The sequence below is a fragment of the Gymnoscopelus microlampas genome, assembly GCF_963454915.1.
Source record: "Gymnoscopelus microlampas genome assembly, chromosome: 7".
Classification (NCBI taxonomy): domain Eukaryota; kingdom Metazoa; phylum Chordata; class Actinopteri; order Myctophiformes; family Myctophidae; genus Gymnoscopelus; species Gymnoscopelus microlampas.
Genome location: NC_139944.1, coordinates 40,386,117 through 40,411,755, shown reverse-complemented (window position 1 = coordinate 40,411,755; position 25,639 = coordinate 40,386,117). Strand labels below are relative to the sequence as shown.

Below are 25,639 nucleotides of genomic sequence, written 5' to 3'. Positions count from 1 at the left end.
TTCACTCTTGTATCCTTTTATGCATTTTTATTGTTGCTTGCACATTTGTATCCTTTATGCTCAATTATTGTTTCTCACACCATTGCGTTATGTTTTTATATCTAATGCTGTGTGAAGTGTGAAGTCTCTGTTTTAAGAAGCTATACAAATAGTTGATAACAATAATAATAATCATAATAATAACAAAAATAATAATAATTATTATTATTATTATAGAAGCAATTAAGTGCAAGAGGAAGGTGAAACCCCCCCCCCCCCCCCCCATTCCCAGTAACAAACCATCACAACAGCTCTGGTTCTATGTCAGAGGCCAACAATCCATGTTGTGTACTTGTTTGGTATGTTAGTAATGCAGGCCACTGCTCAGCCACATGTGGGCGTTATGTTCCCTTCCAGACCTCACTCTCTCCTGTCTTCACTGGATGGACATTCCACCATTTTCAGCTTTATGTCAGTGCATTCATTGTAGGCAATTAGCAAGTAGTTTCTCAAGTTAAATATTGTCTTAATGACATTATAAACATGTTTGTTGTTGTTGTGCTGGAATACACTGAGTGCAGTAAATGTGCAATAAATGAAAATAGTTATACTAAGAGGAACAGTGAATGCTAGTTTTAGTCATGCTAGGAAGAATTACATTTAAGTATATCAAAATGTGTATTTCTTGAAGTAGTCCTCTTTATCAAATTGATCTGCTTAAACAATGTTGATTGTTTAAATGTGGTAATCTTATAACAGTGTTTTTATTGTTAATCATGAATACTTCAGATATCATTTATATTAACTGCTGCATAGCCTGCTTTCCACGCATGCAGGTATTTATACAGATTTTTTTTTTTTCACTACGCAGCAGAACACATATGAGTTCATCATCAATCACCAGCATTAGCCTTGGAATCCATGTAAACTATTCAGTTATTCTCCTACTTTTCAGATTAAAGTATAAAAATCATACTTATGACCCATATGAACATTGAAATTAAATGCATATTTTTCTCTTGCTTTGGTGCAATTCTTTAAAAATATATTATATTATTATTGCAGCACTTAATACACGAGAAATGCATATTGTGAAGGGCCTGGCAGGACCGTTTGTCTGATACAGTATTAGTTTTAAACGACAGCACCAGGCTGCGCAAGTGAGAATGTCTTCTGGAGTTTAGAAATTATTATTTTTAAATGCAATAAACTTTGTTGGGCATTTATAGCCTTTCTTTGATTTTGCTCCCTGAGAAACAACGGGCTGGGCTTTCTGTGTTCTGCTCTTAAACTGCTAGAACAAAGTACTTCCTGTATGTTCACCACAAAAAGAGCAAACAAGTACATGGGTTCACTGCAGTATACAGGGCAGTATCCCCTTAAATAGACTTCTCATACGCTTTGTGTTGGGTCAATGACAAGCTGCTGAACAAGACCCAACCACAGAACACAGCTGGCTGGTCCTCAGTTCTACTCGTTGTAGCCCAGTCTTAATGATGAGAATGATGAGAGAGGCAGTTGACAATCAAAGAATGGGCGTGTGAACTAAACGCTATCGCTGCTGTCAAGTTCTGCGGCGGTTTATGAACGTGTCAAAATTGGAGAGACACAGAAATGACAGAAGCTGCTGGGAAAGTAATAATATGGCTGGCTTTGAGAGTTATGACACAAGGGAGATGTTAACATGACACATAAGTCGCAGAGAGACACACCCAATTCCATGGAGTCCTGTTAAGAGTTACCAAAACGAATACCACATTCTCATGACAGCAACAGCCACATGGATTTGGTCTGGCCTTTCAGGGTGTCAAACAAAGATAGGATGGGGAATTTCATCTTTTTGTGAAGGGGGGGGGGTAAATGATTGTCACATTTATGCCTTTGTTTTCATGTTCTTTTCTTATATTATTTCTGGTAAATTAATATTTTCCCCTATAACAAGCAGTCAGATGGTGCAAACCTTCCCTCTAATGTTGTGCAACTTCCTTTTTTTTTGGTGTGGCTAATTTATACTTTAGCATACAACCTCTGAAAATAACAGATTTTTGGTGAGTGAGGAGGCAGGCATATGACAAAGTATAAATGAGGTATAATCCCCCCAAAAGAGTTCTTCAATCTACAGCTTTTTTTTATTATTGTGTTGTAATATAGGACTACAGTCACTGTGGGTTGGGATCTCTTTCCACAACGCGTTGAACCCCACAGCGTGCATATGCTGCTGTCTGAAAAGGAGCTGATCCCTAATCAGTAACTGAGAGCTACAACTATATGTTGTGCTTGGGGGCCAGGGGCTATGGAGCGGGAAAAGGCTGTGGGGTAGGGGGGGTTGAGTTAACCTCTGTGGCTCATGTTTCTACCACGCACTAATGGATGCCTGTCATCATTATGGACAGAAACAGGAGGGCACCTGCCAGCTGTATGACCTCCATAAAACAGAGCAGGAAATCCTAGTTGGGAATGAGAGGGAGACAGTGTGCGCTTCTCTTCTCTTCTCTTCTCTTCTCTTCTCTTCTCTTCTCTTCTCTTCTCTTCTCTTCTCTTCTCTTCTCTTCTCTTCTCTTCTCTTCGCTTCTCTACTCTTACTTCTCTTCTCTTACTTCTCTTCTCTTCTCTTCTCTTCTCTTCTCTTCTCTCCTCGTCTCTTCTCTTCTCTCTTCTTGATCTCTCAAATGATACTTCCACCAGTCATTGACCCCTTGCTCTCAGTTATTAACTCAGCAACAAAGTGAAGAAACCTACACCTGCCTTTAGTTTTGATTTTGCATAAGGTAAACAATGTTGATAGAATAGGTGACATACCATTGCTGTCAGGCAGAAACCTTATAAATCTCCATATTTCAACTTTTTATGTTTTTTCTTCCTGTAAATTAATGCCCTACTTTGTCATGCTACACTACAGTGTCACACAAAATATGTGTGCTATTTAAAAACTTTCAAGTAAAAGTAAAAGTTGAAGAGGATTTTGAAATGTTTTAACAAGAGCTTGTGACTCAATAATGACATTGGATCCGATGGAACACATGCAGGTTCTTTTTTTTCCATTTCCTGTAAAGTAACGGTTTTGGACATACAAGGTTTCTACCTGACTGCGACACCCTTTCTGATTAGTTTTTCTAATTAGTGACCTTTTTCCAGTGAAGTGAAATCATAATGTTACAGCTACAATGACACTCTAGACCAGTGGTGGGCAACCACCTCTTTTTAATCTCCCGGGTGATCAGTTTGGGCTATTGAGATTGATTTAATTTGATTTGATTTGATTGAGGTTGAATTGAGTTAATCAAAAACAACCATTATCCACTATTGTTTGGATATCTCCCCAGATAGTCTACCTTTATTATTCATATACAATTTTGACTCATTCTTTGTTAGGTTTTTATTATTCAATTATTGTCTTATTCTATGCTTGTATTAATTCTAATTAGCAGCCTATAATAAGACGCAGAAGCATTATTGTGGTTTTCACAATCTCGTACTGGGTGATCACGCCGGTCTTGGAAAGCGGCTAAGTAATCATGTGCCCGAAGAGGCTATACCACCTTCTAGACAATTTTGTGCAAGTGAGGTTGGACACTGATTAGGCCTGGCTCGCATTTGGCGTTCAAATTAATTCCAAAGGTGTTTGACAGGGTTCTTCTGTGCCGGCCAGTTAACCACTTAAGCCACAGATATATACTTTGTTGTGTGACGCTGACGAATCACAAAAATAACCGATCTACTAAATAGCCTTGTTTTTGAAAATTGGCCCACAATAGGGACACCAAAGTTAATGTGATTCATTTCTTCCTCACTCATATCAACAAACCATTTCTGTATGGGGGAGCATGGGGGAGCATGGGGGAGCATGGGGGGCACGGGGGAGATTGTCATTCTTAAACAGTAAACACAACAGCCTGTTCCACAAACTGTTGCCACAAAATAAACACACATTGTCTAGAATGTCATTGTACTGTCGCTTTAGCATTAAGATTTCCATTCACTGGAACAAATGGCACTAATTAGAAACAGTAGGCCTAATTAGAAAGGGTGACAGACTTTTGGTCATGTAGTGTTCATGTGATGGGTGAATATTCACAGAAATCAAAGTCATGGGGATTGGCACAGTGGTTGGAAGAAACGGCACTTTAGGTATAAAGTCCATCTAATTTCAGTGTTCAATGTCAGTTCATTTGGCCTCCTATAAAAAATACTCTGTTTTTCACACTGTTATGTAGACCTGGCTATGTTTTATAGACTTCCCATAACACAGGGAAGAGGCTAAACTGTATAATTATTACATGCTGAGAGTCGCCCTTTGCCCCGTTTCCAAAGTCCAGCGTCTGTAATGTGACAGGACTTTGTCACGCCCCTTTCTGTGGCACTCAGTAGAACATGACAGAGACTTTATCAAAGGGACGTTTTTATCAGATCCCAGGGAACTCGTGCACAAACACACTAATCACACTCGTCCCCAGGAAGCCAGGTAGGGGCCCTTATTATAGCCCATAGATAACAGACCAGCTTTATTGTTGTGCTGGGGCTACATATTAATCCACTCTGCTAGGTTCCCTGCTGGGACTATCATGTGATAACTTGTCAATTTAAGACATTTACTGTAGTGCCATTGTAATTGTTGTAGTACCCTTCAGGATGTGGCAATGGAATCCTTTTACAGCCTATGCAGGAGCCAAGGTTACTGATTAAGTTACAACATGTACCTGTGATGTTTTTATGTCATATTTGAAACAGAAATTACATGTAAAAATGTGTATGTGTGTGAGAGTGTGTGAGTGTCACAACGCAGCACAGATACGACTGGACATCCTGAGCGGAAACCACAGCCGGCCGAGCCACGTTTTCCTGCACCACATAATCTAACGCTCTCACAAAGAGTCACTTGACTAGATCCTCACATAGGAAGTGAAAGAGGAAGTCCCAATTCCATCCTGTCCTCCATCATCCCTCTCTGTTCTGTGCTTCACGTGAAGCCACACATACGTATAGACACATCATCATTGGTACTGGCCTCAACCATTGCACAACACCACTGTTTAAAACGAACTGGTTGGGACCAGCGATGTCCTGTTGTTGTCAGGGGTCAAATGTCTGGTGGTCAGTTGACACCTTACCACAGAAGATTACTGATGGTCATCTTTTGTAAACGCCGAATTCATTGATTGGTCAATCTGTTTGTTTGACACTGGCCTCTTGTCGAACAAAGGCAAATTTGCTCAGCTAATCAAGGTAAATGAGTCCTATCATGAGTCCTATCATTGATGGATCCATTACAGCCATTTCGCAGGAATTTATTTGATGACATTTAATCTCTCTGACAATCAAAGAGAAGTCTCCTTTCTTTGAGACAGTTGGTCAACAGCTCTCAAATTAGATCATTTCGTTTTGAAGAGCCCAGTGGGACAATGCTACCCTAGACATTTGATATAATATCACAGATACACTGTAATGTCCAGAGTGTGAATTTGTCTCTGACACTAAATTAATACTGATTAATGCTTGTTGAGTAATGCTTGAGTATGGGTGTCCTCTGAGCCCACCAGCCTGCCCTCCCTCACAGCCTGAGGCCTCTTGCTGTGTCCACTGGTGACAGTGCAGCCTGGTGGCCTGCATTCCTCTGCCTCTCCCCACACAATGGTGAGTTACACCAACATTCCTTTGTCTGTGTCCGTTGTCTGAGGCACAGTCAGACCTCGGCAAACTGGCTGCACTCTATCTATCCTTCACCTTGTCTGTCCGCCAATCACTCCTGTTACCAACATCCAAATAATGCCTTTGAACATTCTTGGGTTTTAAATGAAATGAAAGACGGACAGATGGACAGATGGACAGATGGACCGATAGACAGATAGACAGACAGATAGACAGATAGGTAGATAGACAGATAGATAGATCTATAATGTGTGTGCATGTGTATCACCTATATGTTATATCATGTACAGTATAAATTAACTTTATGGAACCCAAATATGCACTGTCACTGATCAGGCAGTAATGAGTATGGGCGGTGTGGTGGGGATTAGAAATGATTAATGGAAGTGATGTCCTGTCCTGTCTCTTCATCCATTTCTCGTGCTCTGACCATCCTGTTTTCTCTCCCTATTCATATTGGCGTTTTATATTCTAATGATTTTCCTTCTGCTACCTTGTCTATATTCAGCTATTCTCACCATTTTCTTTGTTTCCTCCTCTCTCTCTCTCTCTCCCTCTCTCTCTCTCTCTCTCTCTTTCTCGCTGCTTCTGATGCCACAGCCGTGCAGACAACTTTCCCTCCTGCTGACTCAGTAGCCTCCCCCAGGCGGTGTGGGCTTGGGGTGTTGGTGGCAGGGAGAAGGGGGAAGTGCTCAGCTCCCACATCAGGCCCGCCAGCCTATCACATGGAGGCGAAAAGAGCTGGCTAATCGGTTCTACAATGGCACCCTGCAAGCTGTGTTACAGGACCACAAAACCACTGCCTTCTGCGACATTTTACTTCTCTTAACGCCGCCATTGCATGCAATGTACATGTGATGTGCGTATGCGACTCCGTGCACATAGGCGTGCACCACTTGAGATGCATACATGCTAAATCACATGCACGCAGACACACAAATATTTACTAATCAAAAATGTATCCATTTTGGGAATGGAAAAAAAGTTACCTGATTGCAATTGCTATATACATTTTCTAAAACAGCTAAATATTGTATAGTACTTAAAATGTCACTGTTATTGTTGTAATGATCTACACATACAGTGACACAATTAATTCAAATTTTTACTTTTACAATTGTTAGTATTAGAGCATAGCTCGTGTGCAGGAAATCTAATAGGCCTAATAATAAAAAACGTTACTTTTGAAAACTATAAAGCTATAAAGCGCATCACACAGCATTAAATATAACAACAACAAATATTGTGCAATAAACACAATAAAAGAGCACAAAAGGATGTGCAAGAAAAATAATTAAAAATGGAAAAGGGAAAAACACAAAACGGACGAAGTGTGTTTAGAGAAGTGATTTAAAAGAGAACATTGAACTTGCTAGCCTGATCTCCTCCATCTAGTTTGTGATAAATAAATTCTTTACATATTAAATAGTATTCTGGGAAAGCAGTTGATCGAATAACCCTTTGCCACTGACACAACAGTATGAAAGACGATTTAGTCGACAAAATCCGCCGGTTAGTTCTACATCCCTGACGTACAATGTACACAAAAATCACACTCACGCAGGCGAGTAGGATGACACTTTGGAATTAGGCCTGCTTTAATGGGAAAGTGCTTTGCACCTGTGGTATGATTTTATGGCCGTCTTTACTGAACAACAGAGGCTGGGGTCAGAGGGCAGAGGTCACACATTGAGAAGAGAACCTGTTAGCCAGGCTAAAGGTAGGTGGCATTCGCGTACACACCTGCCAACCAGCCAATCAAAAAGAATACTGTGATATACTGTGTACACAATTATAACAAATGTATACATACACACAAGCCATTACATATACTATTAATTAAATCCAGAATGTGACAATTTATCACATGATGAGACTTGAACTTAGGATCAATTAAAATACTGTTTTAGTCCTGAAGTAAGCATAATCTGTGTACGGGAAGCTAGCATTAGGATTTCAAAATGGTGCCAGGGAGAGAATCAGAAGAGTGCACAGCAATGTGCTGTGGTTGTTGTTTCTCTTTTCCTCTGTTAATGAATGCAGGGGTGACCTGTTTGTCTGAGGAAGAGAGGAGAGGGGAAGCCTGATTTCAACTCCATATTATCTGTACCCCACAGCCCCTGCCAGTCAATCCTCTGTGCTTTCACATGCCGGGGTCCCACAGGAAACAGCCCTCCATGAAGGGCAAAGGTCAGGGAAGAAGAGAGGGCCACTCGTCCTTTCATTTACCTCCAACCCAGCAAATATTTCCACATTGCAGGGCTTGTCCCCCTAATCCTTTTATATTCATGTTGTGGTTTGATTGAGCATTGTAATCGGAAATCAGCCTGAGATCCATTTCAAATAAACAAACTCCCACATATGAGGAGTGGAGGGTGGGGACGTTGTTGATCAATAAGTTCTTTAAGACTTTGCCTACTGCAGGTGTCACGGTGGAAGAAGTCGACCTGATGGTCAGACAGTCAATTGGGACTTTCAGAATAGGTTTTGACTTGATTGAGGGATAATAACATTAGCTGAAACCGCTGGTAAGTATTGACGATTTCTGCACCATGACACTGTACATTCACACACCGTTGTCTCCATTCAATGTTTGCCTGAAAAAACATTCCTCCGACACCACATCCTCTGTATGGATGACCTTTCCCTGTGATTAGTTTAAAAATTCTGGTCCCAGATATCTAAATTAAGCTTAAAGTAAGAGTTGATGACTTTCCACCTGTCCATAATAACGTGAAATAGAAAATCAATCACCTTACAGTTGACAATTTCCAGCATTGTTTTTCAAACATGGCAGGAACAATTGCATATAATCTGGGAAATTATTTTAAAATAAACATTAAGATTAGGCTTGAGCACAGTAAAATTATATTAACATAATGGTAAAAAACCTGGGGTATACCCATTGATGCCGATTGAATATATTATAAGGAAAAGTTACTTCAAAAAGTGCTTGTGATATCTGGTCAAACTAGCCAAATTCATGCGTTGCAATTGTTTTGTATGGAATAATGGAAAATAATTTAGTAAAATAGTTTTGTCATTTAATTATCCCAGTTTTATAAGTGTCATATATAACACATACATATTTGTATCTGTATGTCTCTGTTATTGTCTTTAAATAGTCATAGTTATGACTGTTGATAACTAATTGTTGATAATAATATTATTATGATTATTATTTATTTTGTGGCAATATAACTTGGACTGCTCAAAAAACTTTTAGGTCTATCATGAATTTCATGTCCATATTGCAAATTATAAAACATGTTTTGTTGTATATCAATTGTTGAGGAAATATCTGCTCTGTTGGAGAATATGCATAACTAATGAGAGATCAGATGAGACACAAATGTACAAAGTCATGATGGCTTTATTGATCAATAGTAGATGAAAACAATTTAAATACAAAATGATGTCAGTCAGTCAAATACATTTTCTTGCATAACTGACTATTATCTTTCAAAAGAAAAGGACCATTTCTGTCCAGCAGAATTATTTTCATAAAAATAATGGAAATTTCATCTCTAGTAGCCTATATCATTATGGTGAGAGTGTTGTCAGAGATATACCGTATGTACAACACTTGACAGAAAAAATAACTGAGCAAAGCAAAATCACGACAACAAGCAATGAAAGCCTATAGAAGTAGCCTAATTGATAGAGAATAAGGCAAACATGACTTTCTAATAATAGTAAAGTGAATATTCTCGTGGGGATATTAGCCTATATTTCAAGTGTTTCCATTAAGACAAAATGCAGGCAGGTAAGCCTGTACAAAAAAAGTCTCATACAGTAGGCCTACATGTCCAGCATGCGTGTCTCCAGTTGAGTTTTGCTGCGTATAGCTATTTCAGTTACATTTAATTGAGTGGTAGATACGGAATTACCCCACTTTAGTTACCTGTAGGTAGAATTAAGTGGTCTCTAATCGATTATTTTGTGAAATATCACATGTAAAACCGTTAATAGGAAAATCAGTCCATCGGTGAAAAGCACCACCACTCACATCATATAGGACTCGGGTGAAGAGGGGTTGTCACTGGTAGAGCCAGTTTCATGGTAACCATTTGTCACCAGTTTCTCACATTTAAGTTTATAAGCGTCCCTCTCACGTGCCAGCCGGTTGAGCTCGTGCTTCAGCTGCTCCACCTGCGTGGCCAGGCTGGTCTTCTCGTGCTCCAGAACATGCTTCTGCTGGACGCGCTTGTAGCGACAGGACTGTGCATAACCTCGGTTCTTTAAGGTACGGCGCTTCTGCTTCAGACGCATCACCTCGTCCTTGCCCAAGCCTCTCAGGTGCCGGTTGAGATCTCTGACGGACATGGTGACCAGCTGGTCGTCCGAGAAGTGTTCGTCGCCGGCGCCGCCTCGTCTGCCCCGGCCGTTGTGCTGGTGGAGGTGATGCTGTGCGCTGAGCACCGCTTGACGGGACTCCGGCGAGTGGGGAGCGGAGTCATCATCGTCGAAGTCGTCTTTGTACTGATCGGGGCAGTGCGCATTGGCCATGTCTTGCATGTCGGGGTGACCCGAGAGGCCGTCGGCCTGGCGGAGAAGTCCCGGGTAGTGCGGGGCATGGTCACTGAGTTGGCCGTACCCTTCGAAATCGGTTTGGAAAGGTTGCGGGTGGCCGTGAGGCGCAGACGGGTGCCCGTGCACCGTGGTGCCGATGAGGGCCTCCACTGCGTCCTCGTGTGTCAGACCGAAGCCCGGAGGATACATTTGCTGAGGGTAACCCCCGTTGTTAGCTATCCAGAACTGCTCGCTGCCGGGGTTGTTTTTCTGCTCGTTGGGGTTGAGGTTCGGCGAAGAGGGCACCGAGTTGCAAGGCGTGCTGCCGGGGGTGGACGACACGGAGTCCGGTCTCTGAAGCTGACTGCATGCCCCGATGAACGAGCGCTCGATCCCTTGCATCGCCTCCTTCTTCACACCGAACTTCATCAGCTCGAACTCGCTGACGAAATCCATAGGAGTTTTCGGAAGTCCCAAGTGTAAATGTGCTTCGTTAGCCATATTTATTGTTAATCTATCTCCCAGAGGAGTTCCGAATGCTACAGTCAATGGAATAATGCCACTTTGAAAGAAAGAAAAAAGTAATTCCGAAATGAGGCTAACACATAATCATAAAAGGAAAAAGACGTCCCACCGTATTGTGTTGGTAAACTAGTTAGCCATGTATGCCGACCGAGCAAAGCTGTGGGCAGTCACCCACGGGCCACAAAGCTAAGTCCACTGAAGTGACAGAGCAGAGGACAAGACCTTATGTACGAGAACCCTCTGCCTTTTCAGGAGAAGCGCACTTTCTTCATAAGGCAAGCTCTCCAATGTGATGTCACGCGCTCAGAGTGACTACACCTCCGCGCTTCTCTCCAATGAAAAGACAGTGAAGAGGGCAATTTGCATAAAGCTGATGTGTGTATCTTAAGGGGCTGAACATGTGATGTGATGGTAGGCTACTCTTTCTTATATTGGGGGTTGAAAAAAAAATCACGGACAGTGGCGTTATCTGCCTTTTCTTGCTTTTCTTTTTGCCTTTTAGACTGGCCTATTACTATACCCTCTATTTATCTGTCCCACTGCTCATCGTGCTTGTAAAGATGCCAGATATATTATAGGCTACTTGTCGTTAAGCTGGCTCCACCAGCAAAAATCCACTTGGACTAATAGGCTTTAGCCTACTTGAATTAATTTCCCGGATATTCCATTAAAATGTCACCCCGGATTTTGCCAACTTAAAATAGCTGTAATAACCATTTAAATATGCGGTAGCGGAATATCTCTATACATTTGTGTTTAAAAAATATGGCATGGCCACTATTTCCATCCAACAAAAAGGATGCGCTGTTGATTTTGTGAGGATACATGGGTCAATACTGACACCTTGTGGTCACTATCCGTGACTGCTGGTGCCATTTCTGCTGAGCTGGTGCCTAGAAATAAGTGCTGACTGCTGCCATAATTCTCCAGCAAGATTTTATCTAAATAATCACCTTTTTCTGTCATTTTCATTGGAAAAAACAGCTAATTTGGAGCACTACTGCTTTGTGTGCATGCATGCGTGTGTGCGTGCATGCGCAAGTGCATGCGTGTGTCCATACGTGTGTGTGTGTGTGTGTGTGTGTGTGTGTGTGTGTGTGTGTGTGTGTGTGTGTGTGTGTGTGTGTGTGTGTGTGTGTGTGTGTGTGTGTGTGTGTGTGTGTGTATGTACGTGTGCGTGTGCGCGTGCGCGTGCGCGTGTGCGCGTGTATGTGTGTGTGTGTGTGTGTGTGTGTGTGTGTGTGTGTGTGTTGGTGTAGTATGAGTGTGTTTGTCTTGGTCACTCACTGTATCTAGGTTGACTACTGTGTTTTTCTCTCACCCAGAATAATTCTTACTTAATAACTGTCATCCCGTTTGTACTGTATATCAAGTAGAACTGATCTCTCTAATGTTTCAGGTGAAAGTGCTTCTCTGTTTCAATCTAACCTGTGACAGTATCTGATCATATTTTATGATACAATTTACATTTTAGGTATTTAACAGCTTAATATTTCTGATAGCAACAAGATGTTCAAATATTATTGTCTATACTTACAGTATAATGCTTGAAAAAAAAAAAAAAAATTACTTCCGGATGTGAGAGGACACTGGCATCTGTTTATTCGCTGCTTCTCCATCTGAGTTGTAGGTCTCCCAAATAAAGCGCCTTTGGGTACTAAAGATAATAAATCTATAATAATTATTACTTTTATTCCTCATCTCATAGAATGTCATATTTTGTTTTATTGTTGTTTTAAAATGAGTTCTGTGATGAGAATAATTAAAGAATGATTAAACAGAGGTAGTAATTCTATGCAACAACTGAGGGGACTGTTACTGTTGCAGTGTGTGTGTGTGTGTGTGTGTGTGTGTGTGTGTGTGTGTGTGTGTGTGTGTGTGTGTGTGTGTGTGTGTGTGTGTGTGTGTGTGTGTGTGTGTGTGTGTGTACACATAACACCCATCCCACATGGCAAAAGGGTTCTGTTTATTTTCCGGGCTATTTGGTAAATATAAAGGACCATACAGACGAGTTAGCTTTCTAGTCCAGTGGCAGAGAACAAACATGGAGCAAATAAGCACCATCAGGAGAAAACTCATGACAAGACTACACAAGGCTGAAGTTATGATTGCCGGAGAACAACTCAGGTATGGAGATAAAGAAAGAGACAGAGAGAGGAGAGAGAGAGAGAGTGAGTGTGAGTGTGTGTGTGAGAGAGAGAGAGAGAGAGAGAGAGAGAGAGAGAGAGACTGACTGAGTGATTGTTACAAGTTAACAATGTCTATATGATGGCGTTTGTTTAGCGTTAATGCATGTTTGACTTAAGTCTTCTCATATATGCGACACAGTAGGAAGTGAACCTAATGCCTGTCTTTTATGATTGTGGATTTTAAACTCACTTCAAGACTGAGGCTCCACGATGGAAAGCTAATCAAGGAACGACGTTACCACTTGCGCACATATCCTAACTGTTTTGTGGCCCAAGAACTAATGGACTGGCTTGTGACCCACAAAGAAGCTCCGGATCGGACCACAGCTATCTGCCTCATGCAGCATCTCATGGACCATGACATTGTTCACCATGGTAAGGAGGTGACAACGAGTGACAAGACACATTTGAAAACAGAACTGAACCAATATAAATGTAGTAAAACGTTTTTAGGTGTCACACCGATATGAAGGCTCACTGGGGATGTATCTTGCCTTTCCTCAGTCTGTGATAAACGGCTGGTTTTCAAAGATGCAAAATTGCTGTACCGTTTCCGTAAGGATGATGGCACATTTCCCTTCAACACAGAGGTGATGGTCTTCATGAGAGGACAAAAGCTTTATGAACAGTAAGTGCTGCTTTGTTTGCGGTGGGATTACTCTTTAACTTTCTGAACAACACAAACCAGTGTTTACCAGACATGAGCTTATGTTTAAGGCCCAATCAGTGAACATAAACAAATGGGTCGCCCCACCACCAAAGAAAAAAGGTCCAACAAAATAGACAGCCAAATGAATTATTTTTAAACTGTATTTGATGTATTTTGTCACATGTTTTCCATCCATCCACCACTCTTACAGAATGTACGTTTTCCAAAAAATCTGGATTTGGCCTTTAATAATTTAAATTGCCATTTAAATAATTGTACTTGGGATTTCCCACATTGCAAGTTATTATCTCCGCCAGGCTGAAATGGCCGGGAGGTGGAGATTATGTTTTCCCCCGTCTGTCTATGTGTGTCTGTGAACAGCTAATCCCAGGCACCGCTGGACCGTTCAGCGTGAAACATTGCATGCCCACTCTTAGTAGGTCAAATTGGCATCGTGGTGGCAATATAACAGGCCGCTTCACCTTTTGGCCTACAACTCTTGAACTATAAATCGTACAATAAAATCTTTACCCCTGGATTTGTTGGATCATGACGCAACTCCTCATAAAGGCACCATGACCTTGTGTTTCCCAGAGGACTTGGATTTAATTGGATATCCCAGGCGATTTAATTGGATATCCCTGCATGGGTTAGTGCCTGCCTACCCTAGGCCAGAGCCAACAGTGACACCGAGTGGAGACAGGGGAAGGGAACACACGTTTCCTTTCATGAGATAAACTATTTTCTTGTTCTGAGCATTGGGTCTGTGAATTTATTTTTTCAAGTAAACTGTTAAGCTGTAGTGAACCGTATGATTGGCCAAATGGATATATTATCTGACTTGGCTATTGTTGCATCCAATAAAAAGAAAGAAAGTAAGTAAGTACAAATAGAGAACATGTTTTGATCTATTCCATTGGCAATATGTGATGGAATTCTGGACCAAAATCTTCTTAATTTGGGATCTCAGATAAAATCATAAAATGGTCCAGGTCCATGGTATCACATTGGGGGTCTTCGGAATGAAATGCATTCTGCATGTCTTAGATAAATAGATAGATATCATAAATCAATCAATTGATTGATTGATTACTTAATTGACATTTTTTTTAAGGTACAGGCAGTGCACAAGTTAAAAAACACACCAAATGGATGACACAAAAAGCCAGAGGCTTGTTTCCATTGTGGTCCGTTAAACATTCAACACTCAAACTGGACAAAACAAAGTGCAACTAGAAAAAGTGCTCCTCGGAGAACAGGTCTCCGCCATGTCAGGTACGTTATTGTGGCCTCCTGGTGGCGCTATAATAGGCCAATGTGAAAAGGGTGTCATTTCTTCTTAGGCCTTTCATGGCAATCAGACACTGCATTCATGATTTGAGGCTTTTGTTCCAAAAATGTGGTTTGCTAAATTAGACCTGCTGGTGGCGCTATAACAGGCCAATGTGCAAAAGGTGCCATTTCTTCCTCGGCCTAGTGGGAATATGCATGTGAAATTTCACGGAAATCGCAAGCTGCGTTCATGATTTGAGGCATTTTGTTCAAAACGGACCAATCCTGCAAACTTTGGAAGCCAACCTTAGCCAATGAGGATGGAATATGGAAAATGGGACAGATCCGTGTTGATCACATGAGTATAGAGATACTGTGTACCGATTTGCATGATGTTTGGATAAAATCTGTAGGAGTAAATGGGTTTTGCACAAATCGGCCTCCTGGTGGCGCTATAACAGGGCTATGTGAAAGATTTGGGGCAGAGGTTCTGAATTGGCATCCAGGGGGTGTGTGTGCACAGTTTCGGAGCGAGCGGGCCAACGGTGCCGGAGATTAGCTGTTCACAGACGGACACACACACACGGACACACACACACACACACACACACGGACGGACGGACGGACAAACGGACGGACAGACGGACGGACGGACAGACAAACGGACGGACGGACGGACGGACGGACAGGGGACAAAACACACTCTCTCGCCATGCCTTTCGGCCTAGCGGAGACAATAAAAACAACTACACAACAATTTACAAAATATACAGATTCAATTCATGGTAGTGACATAAAGGGGGGTTGGGGTGGCAGGTATACGGCACATGGAGGATGTCACTCACAGGAAGTCAGCCAAATGTTCATGGAGCCATGCTTTTAGGTCAGCCTTAAACCTTAATAGGGAAGTTAAAACTTTCAAGGCTGTTGGTAGAGCATTCCACTCAGTGGTGTGTTCTACCGTGTTACGCTATTTACGTAGTGTGACCTGCAGAACATTTTCGTAGCCAAGCGTAGCCCTCTACAAACCATTTCATCCATAGAAAACACGCTAGCGTGCAGAGAATGATTATCGAATCCCTCCGAAAAGAAACTAGAACACACCACTGATTCCACTTACAGTAAGCGACTTGAATTTTGGGGGGGACGAGGTCAGACAAACTCCCTATGGTACCTATGAACATCCCCTACTCTGGAGAAGTAGTTTGATAACTTGGGAACTTCTCCTTTGAGTATCTTGAAAACCTGACCCATTGAGAGCTAGAAAACTCTTTCTTCCACCTTGGGCCATCCTAGCCTAATTAAGTGGTCTGGGGAGCAATCTCACAAGCTTATTTTGGGAGGTCTGCAGTTTTTTTCTTCAGTGGCTTGGCGATGCTAGTGTACCATGAGGTGCAAGCATAGTCAAAATAACACTGAATGAGGGCTCCGACTAGAGTCCTCAGAGCACTCCTGTTGATAAATGAGGAGATCCTGCCCAAAAATCTTGTTCTTTGATCTTGTTCTATCAATATCATCTCTCTTCCATCAGTAAATCAGATGGAAGAGAGATGTCAATAAGACTTGCAGAATATAGAACTAATCTGACGTGACGTCAGCAGGTTGGAGCAGATATACTGTAGTTACACAAAGGTCTTGTTCTTAAAAACTACTTATCGATAAAATAACAGTCCGTCCAAACTTTCTGTTCGGGTGGACTACTATGTAGCCGCCATGACATAGCCCTGTGTAGGCGAGCAGATCTGGCAGAGATCTGTGCTCTGAGGAGCAAATGTTTCTAGTCCTACAATGTCTCCTGTTTTGGCTAGATATACTTTTGTGTAATTGTACAGTCTCTAATATTTTCTGTGTACCTTTTCTATTTAGACTCATTGCAGTCAAAGATTCAATTCTGCAGCTGAGAGAGGAGCAGGGTGTTACATATCAGCGCTCTTTTCCTGGCTGCCAGTTCATTGACTGGCTCATCCAGAATGGAGAAGCAGAGAGCAGGCGCCAGGCTCTGGACCTTTGCCGTGCCTTGCAGGAGCAGGGCATAATTCAACATGGTGAGAGAACGTGTCATTTCACCTTTCGTTCTCTAGTGCTAGAAAGGAGCAGACCATCACTGACTGCCATCAGTGAGCAGCAATGTTGGACTTCTAATACATAAACCCAAATAAAAAGCTCCCTGTTTAGGCCAGTTTCCCCATGAATCCTGATCCTATATTTTCCTGTGCTCTCAAACCACCATTCAGTGTCAAAGAAGCACAACTTCTTTGACAGTGGGTTACTGTATCAGTTCTGCATAAATTTCCGTCGCCGCCGCCGACTGTCTGAACTCTTAAATGAGACTGAGAGGGACAATGAGGAGGGGTCGTCGTCAATGCAAACATCAGAGGACAGCCATTCTGACAGTCCTTTCAGCCTACGCAAGACCCCATCTCAAGAGGGCTGTAGTGGATTCCAATCTGGTAAAAATAATGTCTTGTGTGCACGACTAACACTTAAACATAAGGTGTTTGCAAACAACTGCGTAATGATTATAATTATTATTGTTTTCACAGTAAGGTCTAGTAAGGATTTGACACACGCAGCCAATGGGCGACGTGGAAGCTTGAATTCCCTTCAGCTTCCTTCCTTAGGATTTTCCACCCTCGTCCAGCTGTCTTCTGCCCCACTGGTGAGATGCAATCCAAAATCAGGCAAGTGTGTTGCTTATATTTTAAGTCTTGAGAAACGTCATCAGATCCTGTATACTGCTCTTGTTCAGCATCATAATTTATTGATCATACTAATGTTTCGGCCCCTCTGGACTTTCGTCAAGAGTATGTTAGTCCATGATCTTAAATAGATAATGCCAAACCAATTATTAAAAATAAATCCTTGAAACTTAGGGGTTGAGCTTTGTTTGATCAAAATCTGTGTTACAGAATTTCTATTTATGATATTTTTCATTTTCCATACCATGAACATTTGTATAATTAACGTTTAATTGATGGTGTGGCAGTGCTTCGAAGAAATGTTACATGTGAAGAGTTACTGTCACCAGGTGCACCCTTCATCAAAAAAGTGTTAACGGTGAGCGCTATGATTTATAGTATTATTATTATTATTATTATTATTACTACATTGTGTGGCTGTGGCAAGTCATTCATAATTGAACATGACAATCCTCTTTCAAGGCTAGAAACAAAAGACGTAGATGTATTTATACGGAAAAGGAAATGTTGCCAGCGATTAAAATAGCAGAGGTGATATGACTGTATGTATGTATTTAGGTTTGTAGGATGACATTATCAAGAGAGACAAGGTGCTGTTCTTCCTAGCCGTTTGAGAGACTTATTCACGTTCACAAATCAAGAACTATAGAAGTGGCAAGGACTAGATGGACTGCATAGTATCAGTGAATGGCATAAGCCTATACATCTGTTGTTGGGATAAACCTCAGGTGATTGGGGATGCAGTGGGCTGGGGCTTGGTTGTCCGAGGAAGGGCGCCCTGTTATGTCCAGGCGGTTGACCCTGGAGGTCCTGCTGCAGCAGCTGGAGTTAAGGTAACTATTCAACAAAGTACACTCATCGCTCATGGTATACAGGAAAATCTGGTACAAAGCAAATGGGTGGGTGGGTGGGGGGGGGGGTGTGATGTTATTTTCCACTTAAGTGCACTGGTTTGGCGTGCTATATGTAACAACAACCACAATTATACATATCATAAGCCTACATAATTACCCTTACTTTCTCTCTTAAGGTTCGACAGTTTGTGTGCCAGGTGAATGGACAAAATGTTCTTCACCAGGATTATTGGACAGTCTCAAGGTTGGTGATGACAGGACCTTGCACTGTTGTCTTGGAGGTTTTGGAACAACTTGGATGAGGGCAGCCATTAAGTATCAAATATCTGCCAGGAGTATTTTTGCACAATCTTTTGCTATTCTGAAAATGTATCTTATATTTGATGTCTGACTTTTTAAGGTTGCTATTATGTATGGGTTGCAAATGACATGCTTAAGTTTGTTTCCCCACCTGGGAAAAGTAGAATAATCAATTAATAAAATGTTTATAAATCTGAGGTGAACTTGTCTTCTCTCTCTCTCTCTCACACTCACACTCACACACACACACACACACACACACACACACACACACACACACACACACACACACACACACACACACACACACACACACACACACACTCCCTCTCCCTCTCTCTCTCTCTCTCTGAAACACACACCCCTACCTCCCTCTCTCTCTCTCCCTCTCCCTCTCTCTCTCTCTCTCTCTCTGACACACACACACTCCTACCTCCCTCTCTCTCTCTCTCTCTCCCGCTCCCCCCATCACTTCCGTCTTTTTCCCGTCGCCATTTTGGATCAAGTGTTGACTTACTTTGAATAGGTAGCGTTAGCTCGCTGGGTGTCTCTTGATCATAGAAGATCCTGATGGCTCGCCAGTAGTGAGGTCAGGGTTGCAGTTAGTTAGGAGGATCATCTGAGCCCATTGCCGCTGGATGCTCTCCTACGCAGCTTGAATGAATGAGTTAATCATTTATGGATCCACTCAGAACACAGCAAATGTGACTTGTTAGCTTGTTGCTAGTTAGCTTAGCTAGCTGGGTAGCTGAGCATCAGCAGCCGGCTTTGAACATCACTGACTTCGTCCATCGGCTTGCCTAGTGTCTTTGTTATCCACTGAGCGACTTCACGTGGCCCACTCCCTCCTCAAACCCGTGCAAAAGGTGAGTTTACACCCGTGTATGATTTCATATTGAGTCGTTTCACCAACGAACGGGGGGGGGGATATTTAAGGCACATTTATACTTCGTCGCACGAGTGTGTCGCTCGACAAAAATGACGTATTTTCAACTGGAAAAGTATAATTTCCCCCATTTGAAATGTAACCGTGGTTGTTTTGTTGAAAATACGTTTTTTTCTGGGGTCAAGCGACGCGAGCGAGCGATTTAGCTGGTTAAACTTCAGTCAGTCATCTCGTGCTGCTGGTGGTCGAGGAGAGGAGACGACATGCGGGCGGTTTGTCTAGATGTTAGCTGCTAACGTGTTAGCCCTTTAGTTAACTAGCTAGTTACACTAGTAGCCACATTCTACTGTACGGTAGCCATGCTCAAAATGACCACATTCTCATTAAGGAATGAATCGACCAGTTTTGTGCAGAGGTATGGGAACAAAGAAAGTTGAATCTGTTATTTGATCCGCCGTCATCGGCCATACGCCGACGTTAATTAGAGCGGAAATGTCCGTTTAGTTATCGATAGTCAATATAGTCGATAAGACTATCGATAACTTAAGGGCCGTTTCCGCTCGGGCCTTGAATTGGCCCAAATGACATGCCACTTTAGATGCAATACAACGTGTAAGAGGAAAAATCCCAAAACAAATCACAGCAGAATACAGAATTGAGCTTAAAGCTACAATCCGTAAATTGTCTCTCTTGAGTCGATGGCTGTCAACGATGTCCAAACTACAGTCAAGATGGCGGCGCATCTAGTGTCCAATCTGGTGTGCCCTCTGCTTCAAATAACTTTATTAACATTGTCAACCCATTGATGTCCTAGTAGACACCAAGGGTAGGGAGACCACATCCAGCCACTGCAGATGTCCTAGTTATATTGAAATATGATACTCTGCCATACAGATTGGTTAAAATAACATTGTATTCATTAGAATAAGTACTACATTGATTGTAGCTTCCTGAAGCTCCCAGCAGTGCATCTGTGGAATTCAAAACTCTTCAGAGACTAGTAGTAGTAGTTCTCAACACCCATATGGGGGTCGGCCAATGATTGATAAATCTTAACCATTATTACATGTACTAGCCTACAACTAACTACATTAATTGCTATATTGATCAGTGTTTCACTGTTGCCACTATACCTACAGTACAAGAACAGTAAGGGAATTTTGGACCAAATGAGACAATGAATAAATGTTGTTTGCCACTCACTCATACAGAGATACAAGCAGCAAAATGTTGGTAGGAAATGTTCCGCAAAGTCTGTTAACAGAACAATACACTATAACAAGAATGGTGATAATAATTCTGGATGTATTGATTTTAGATTTTTTTAAATACAAAATGCAGCAGGAAAGAACAACAGGTATGATAAAAACCCATTTAAAGCAGTTATAAAATCTATTTATCAGGAATGGGAGGAGGATCATTTAGAATCAGGATTGATTGAATGTGCAGAAGGCATACATAGTATATAAAATGCATAAATTACTCTTATCTATGCACATCTGTGCAAATAACATTGTGCAACCAACTGAGGATTTTTGCAGGACCATACTCCCTATCATAGTATTCGTTTTTTAGTATTTCCTGTGGCACTGCTCTGCGGGTGACTTGGATACACACCTCCACTGCTGTTTGTTGTTGCTAATGAAGAGAAATTGCCCTTGGGACGATAAAGTCCATCTACCTAACATATTTAATACATTTTTAGTCACATTGGGCGAAAATAGTCATCATTCATATCAAACAACCAAGTGGAGAAGTGGGTCTCTGGTCAATTAAAATGGTCAATTAAAATGGATTAAAATTTGATTGTTTGACAGCAAATTCAATAAGAAAATATGTGAGTAAAAACTAAGCATAAGTTGTATCCCAACACTGTGGTCAAACTTGTAACAAGTTTAAATGTTAAGATTAATCCAGTGGCTAACTACCCATTTTTTGTTTCATTTATGTTTTACAGGAAAGATGTATCAGCTCCCTGTTAACAACCTTACAAGGATACGGAGAGCCAGGAGGCAAGTGAAAAAAGCACTTGGTGACATTGGGCTGGAGTACTGCAAGGAGGCAGTGGAGGTGAGTGTAATTTACTATATGAAATAAGAGTCCAAAGGAAAGCACACACATCTCAAAATAATTTACATTATTTGCTTAAATGGAGATATTTGGCAATTCAATGAATACTGTTAATTTAAGTGGTTTAAACTAATAACTTTTAACACCATTATGTAAATTAAGCAGTAACTAAGTCTTAGGGAAGACAAGTTACAAAGAAAGCAAGTTGACAAAAATGCTATTTCTATTGTGGTCATTTGAGTGCAAATGTGTGTGTAAGCTGAGTGCCATGTGTTGGGGGGGGGGGGGGGTGGGGGGGGTAGCCGAGTCGTACAGAAAAACAATAATAAATACATTCATACAATTTCAACTCACTAGACAGGTGGCAGTGGCAAGACATGGGTACAGTAAATGGAACCTATTTCAACTCAACTAATTGATAACGATAATGGACGGCAGAAAGGAAAAAAAAAAAAAACGACGTTGCTATGTTAAACCTTACCTGTCAAAAATGCCAACCTTGATTACATCTAAATTTATTCACACAGAAAACAGGCGGGTCATCATTTTTGTTTTCATCTCATTTACACAGGAGTTCAAAGAGTTTTGTCCCAATGACCAGTATGTGAAGAGCACTCTATGTCTTGATATTTGCTCATGGGATCCTTCATCCTCTAAGTCACAGGTAACTTATGCACCTTTGTTCTAGGCCTAGTCAAATTCATAACAAAAGCACATTTCTATCTTTGAATTATAATGATTTTTATCCTTTTTAGGAATATCGATCCAAGCCATTTTGCTGCACAGAGTGTCCATTTGCTTCCAAATACTACTCAGGCTACAAGAACCACTTCCGCAATGTACACAGACGAGAGTTTGAGACCAGTATCCTACTCAACTGTCCTTACTGCACATTCACTGCAAGCAAGAGAACTATGGAGACGCACGTTAAGATATTCCACATACCCAGTTCAACAAGGCAGAATTATGGGACCCCCCAGGGAACTGCTGCAGGACAGAAGGACAAAATATGGCTTGATAGAGCCAGACAGGGGGATAATGTAGAGAGAGCAATGTACTTTTGTAAGAAATGCACATACAGGGACCCTCTCTACAATGTTGTGAGGAGGCACATCTACAGGGAACATTTTCAGCATGTTGTCTCACCCTATCTTGGCATGGTTTCAGAATCATCTGTCAAAAATGGTGCTAATACTGTGAATGGCAACAACATCCTATGTAAGCGCTGCCAGTTTTCTACCCGAAGCTATGAGGCATTAGTGCAGCATGTTGTTGAGTACCATGAGCGCATTGGTGCTCAAGTGACGACTATGATTGGACATGCTAACATTATGGTGTCCAGGTCTCAAGCCTTCCCAGGGATGTCTCAGAAAGCATCTATGATGATGACTGGAGGGCGCACACTTATGTCTGATGCACTAAGCAACATGGGCCATTTAAAGCAGGGGCCCTCTCTTCTTAAAAATCAATCCGCCATCGCTGGCCATCAAGTGCGTGTTGCAGTTCCTAGCAGTACTCTGACAGAGAGCGCACCAGCGGTAAACACAGCCCAAACTCAGAAGTGGAAGATATGCACTGTTTGCAATGAGCTTTTTCCTGAAAACCTCTACAGTGCTCATTTTGAAAAGGCACACAAGGCAAAGAAGATATGGGCAATGGCAAAGTACATCATGAAGATCCACAATTTCACCAGTAAATGCTTGCTTTGCAACCGATATTTGCCCAGTGACACACTGCTCAACCACATGTTAATTCATGGGCTTACTTGCCCACAATGCCACTCTGCTTTCCACAATGTAGAGAAAATGATTGAGCATGTGAATCAGGCTCACCCTGAAGACTTTGCTGGTCTTCCTGGTGCATCCCCATTGACCTTTGACCTCACAATTAAACAAGATAAGTCCAATAACATACAGCTTGTTGTTATCACCTTCAATATGAAGGAGCCCATAAATGGTCAAGATCAGTCTGCCCAATATCCACCTCAAGTCAAAGTAATGGCTCCGAAGATGATCGACAAAAAGAATGATGCACATGCTAGAGGTTTGCCTTCTGCATCTCTGTCTGGCAAGGGCGAGGTTGGGAAAACTCTTTGCCCGCTGTGCTTCACCATCCTCAAAGGACCCATTTCTGATGCTCTCTCTCAGCATCTGAGGGAACGACACCAAGTCCTTCAGACAATGCACCCGGTGGAGAAAAAGATGACATACAAGTGTATTCACTGCTTGGGCGTGTATACAAGTAACATGGTGGCTTCCACAATCACGCTGCATCTTGTGCAATGCAGAGCTGTGGGCAGGTCCCAAGCAGGCCAGGGTATCAAGTCTGCCTTAACTCTGAACTCCTCTGGGGCTGGGTTCCTCAAGCGGCAGCTACCCACCCAAGCCACATTAGACCCAAAGAGGATGAAGATGAACTCTGACTCAAAGCTTTCCCTCGCCACAGCAGGGAAGCGGGGAGAATCTGACGGCCTTGTATTGGATCCTCGAAGCTATGAGCACAAGACTTACGAGGCCCGAAAAAACTTCCTCACAAACTACTTCAACAGACGACCCTATCTATCGTCTGAGGAAGAGGAAAAGCTGTCTGGGAGTCTATGGCTGTGGAAGTCCGATATTGCCAGCCACTTTGCAGACAAGCGTAGGGTATGTGAGAAAGAATGTGAGACCAAGAACGTGGCTGTGTTGCTTGGATTTGACATGCAAGCTCTCGATAAATTAAAGCATGATATGACATTTGAGGAAAGTAAGTTGGCTGGTACCTCGACAGTCAGATCAGGCACTGGGGGCCTCAAGTCTGGTACTCCAAGCACAGACCAAAACAAGCAGTGTGGTACAATTAACTGTACCCTAAAGCTTAGTACATACACAGAGACCATATCAATTGACTCAGACAGTGAACCAGAACAAGAGGGTAGCATTACTGAGAATGGAAACGTTGACGGAAACCAACATGTAGCTGAAGTCTCTGAAGAGCCAGCAGATGTGTCAGAGGTGATTCCCCCTATGAACATGGATGGGCCAGAAATCAGCACTCTGGAAGATGGGAAAGCAAACACAACTTTGTGTTAGTGTCCCTGCTTAGCAATGTGCCTTGGTAGGGTAACATTTAGATTTGAAAAGTGCTTAAATCTAATGGAATAGAGAGAATCTTCAATTTATTGGTTATGAGATAGCCTCATCTTTATGAGACAGTATGGGCAGTTAGAAATCACAAACATTGGTCTGGCATGGTTCGCATAAGAAATACTGTAATTCCTAATTTTGACCTCAATTCAAGTGTTGAAACAAAAGATTGCTGAGGTACTCGGCAACATTATAATGCAAAAGTGTATGGCTTCTGTAACTGACATCTGTTGTGACACTGTATATAATAGGGATTGTACTTAATTAGATTATACATACTGTCTGTTTCTCATTTGTTAACTGTTAGTCACAAAGATTTATGAACATGATCATATCCCCACTTTCATACCCCCCCCCCCCTCAAGTGTGAGATGGAGCTGTATTGTCATTTCACATTTAGAAAGTTAGGATATGCTAATTGCTTATGTATACTTCCTTTTTAATAAATACATTTGTTTAATAAATATCAGGAGGTATTTCATTTTAACTAATCCATAATTAATCTATGGAATTGTTAATCAAGGGGCAGATCATACAACACTGGAGCCTAACATTCAAGTGTTTTTTTTTTAATTAATATAGTCAGTTGTGTAATGCTAACCAGGAACATGAAGTATTGTCATGGATTCCTAGAGATTACAACATTTATGAATAATATTAAGGAAGTGTAATGACTTGGAAATGTTACCTATAGCACAAAGCACCATAATGACGTGGTTCAACTAAGTCTTTATATTGGTTTATTTATTTTCCCCAAACAATTCAATTATTTTTCAAATGAGATATTCACACATCTAACTATCAGATGCAGGTATGATAAGTTAAAGTATCACTTCAGTGAAAAATATCAAGTAAATAAAAGAGGGTTTATGGAAGCATGGCTGTCTATCTAGAGATAACTATATCTATAGCCTCTCTATAGATATATCTAAG

At 41.6% G+C, this 25,639-nt stretch overlaps 3 protein-coding genes across 4 annotated transcripts; 2 read left to right on the top strand and 1 right to left on the bottom strand.

Annotated features, from left to right (window-relative positions):
- Positions 1–8,980: 8,980 nt before the first annotated feature.
- On the bottom strand, positions 8,981–11,063 carry mafbb (v-maf avian musculoaponeurotic fibrosarcoma oncogene homolog Bb). The gene has a single exon (XM_084061366.1). It carries the CDS (start codon positions 10,636–10,638, stop codon positions 9,631–9,633), a length of 1,008 nt encoding a protein of 335 aa, XP_083917492.1. The 5' UTR covers positions 10,639–11,063; the 3' UTR covers positions 8,981–9,630.
- A 1,599-nt stretch (positions 11,064–12,662) lies between these two features.
- Positions 12,663–18,769, top strand: LOC311048232 (DEP domain-containing mTOR-interacting protein). Of its 2 annotated transcripts, XM_084061361.1 has the most exons (9): positions 12,663–12,789; positions 13,048–13,226; positions 13,356–13,479; positions 16,639–16,817; positions 17,007–17,222; positions 17,316–17,453; positions 17,759–17,829; positions 18,200–18,304; positions 18,502–18,769. In XM_084061361.1, exons 1-9 carry the CDS (start codon positions 12,707–12,709, stop codon positions 18,625–18,627), a joined length of 1,221 nt encoding a protein of 406 aa, XP_083917487.1. In that variant the 5' UTR covers positions 12,663–12,706; the 3' UTR covers positions 18,628–18,769. The 2 variants fall into 2 exon arrangements, with proteins under 2 accessions (XP_083917487.1, XP_083917488.1); XM_084061362.1 differs by lacking the exon at positions 18,200–18,304.
- Positions 18,770–19,095: 326 nt separating this feature from the next.
- adnpa (activity-dependent neuroprotector homeobox a) lies at positions 19,096–25,164 on the top strand. The gene is made up of 4 exons (XM_084061352.1): positions 19,096–19,491; positions 21,469–21,581; positions 22,153–22,245; positions 22,337–25,164. The coding sequence occupies exons 2-4, from the start codon at positions 21,474–21,476 to the stop codon at positions 24,650–24,652; spliced, it is 2,517 nt and encodes an 838-aa protein (XP_083917478.1). The 5' UTR covers positions 19,096–19,491; positions 21,469–21,473; the 3' UTR covers positions 24,653–25,164.
- The last annotated feature ends 475 nt before the right edge of the window (positions 25,165–25,639 follow it).

What these genes read in the sequence shown, in the direction of transcription:
- adnpa (XM_084061352.1), top strand. Translation starts at nt 21,474, where the DNA reads ATGTATCAGCTCCCTGTTAACAACCTTACAAGGATACGGAGAGCCAGG. An exon ending in ACTGCAAGGAGGCAGTGGAG is followed by an intron (nt 21,582 to 22,152) that starts GTGAGTGTAATT and finishes TCATTTACACAG; the next exon opens with GAGTTCAAAGAGTTTTGTCC. An exon ending in CTTCATCCTCTAAGTCACAG is followed by an intron (nt 22,246 to 22,336) that starts GTAACTTATGCA and finishes TATCCTTTTTAG; the next exon opens with GAATATCGATCCAAGCCATT.
- mafbb (XM_084061366.1), bottom strand. Translation starts at nt 10,638, where the DNA reads ATGGCTAACGAAGCACATTTACACTTGGGACTTCCGAAAACTCCTATG.
- LOC311048232 (XM_084061361.1), top strand. Translation starts at nt 12,707, where the DNA reads ATGGAGCAAATAAGCACCATCAGGAGAAAACTCATGACAAGACTACAC. An exon ending in CCATGACATTGTTCACCATG is followed by an intron (nt 13,227 to 13,355) that starts GTAAGGAGGTGA and finishes GCCTTTCCTCAG; the next exon opens with TCTGTGATAAACGGCTGGTT. An exon ending in CTGCAGCAGCTGGAGTTAAG is followed by an intron (nt 18,305 to 18,501) that starts GTAACTATTCAA and finishes TTCTCTCTTAAG; the next exon opens with GTTCGACAGTTTGTGTGCCA.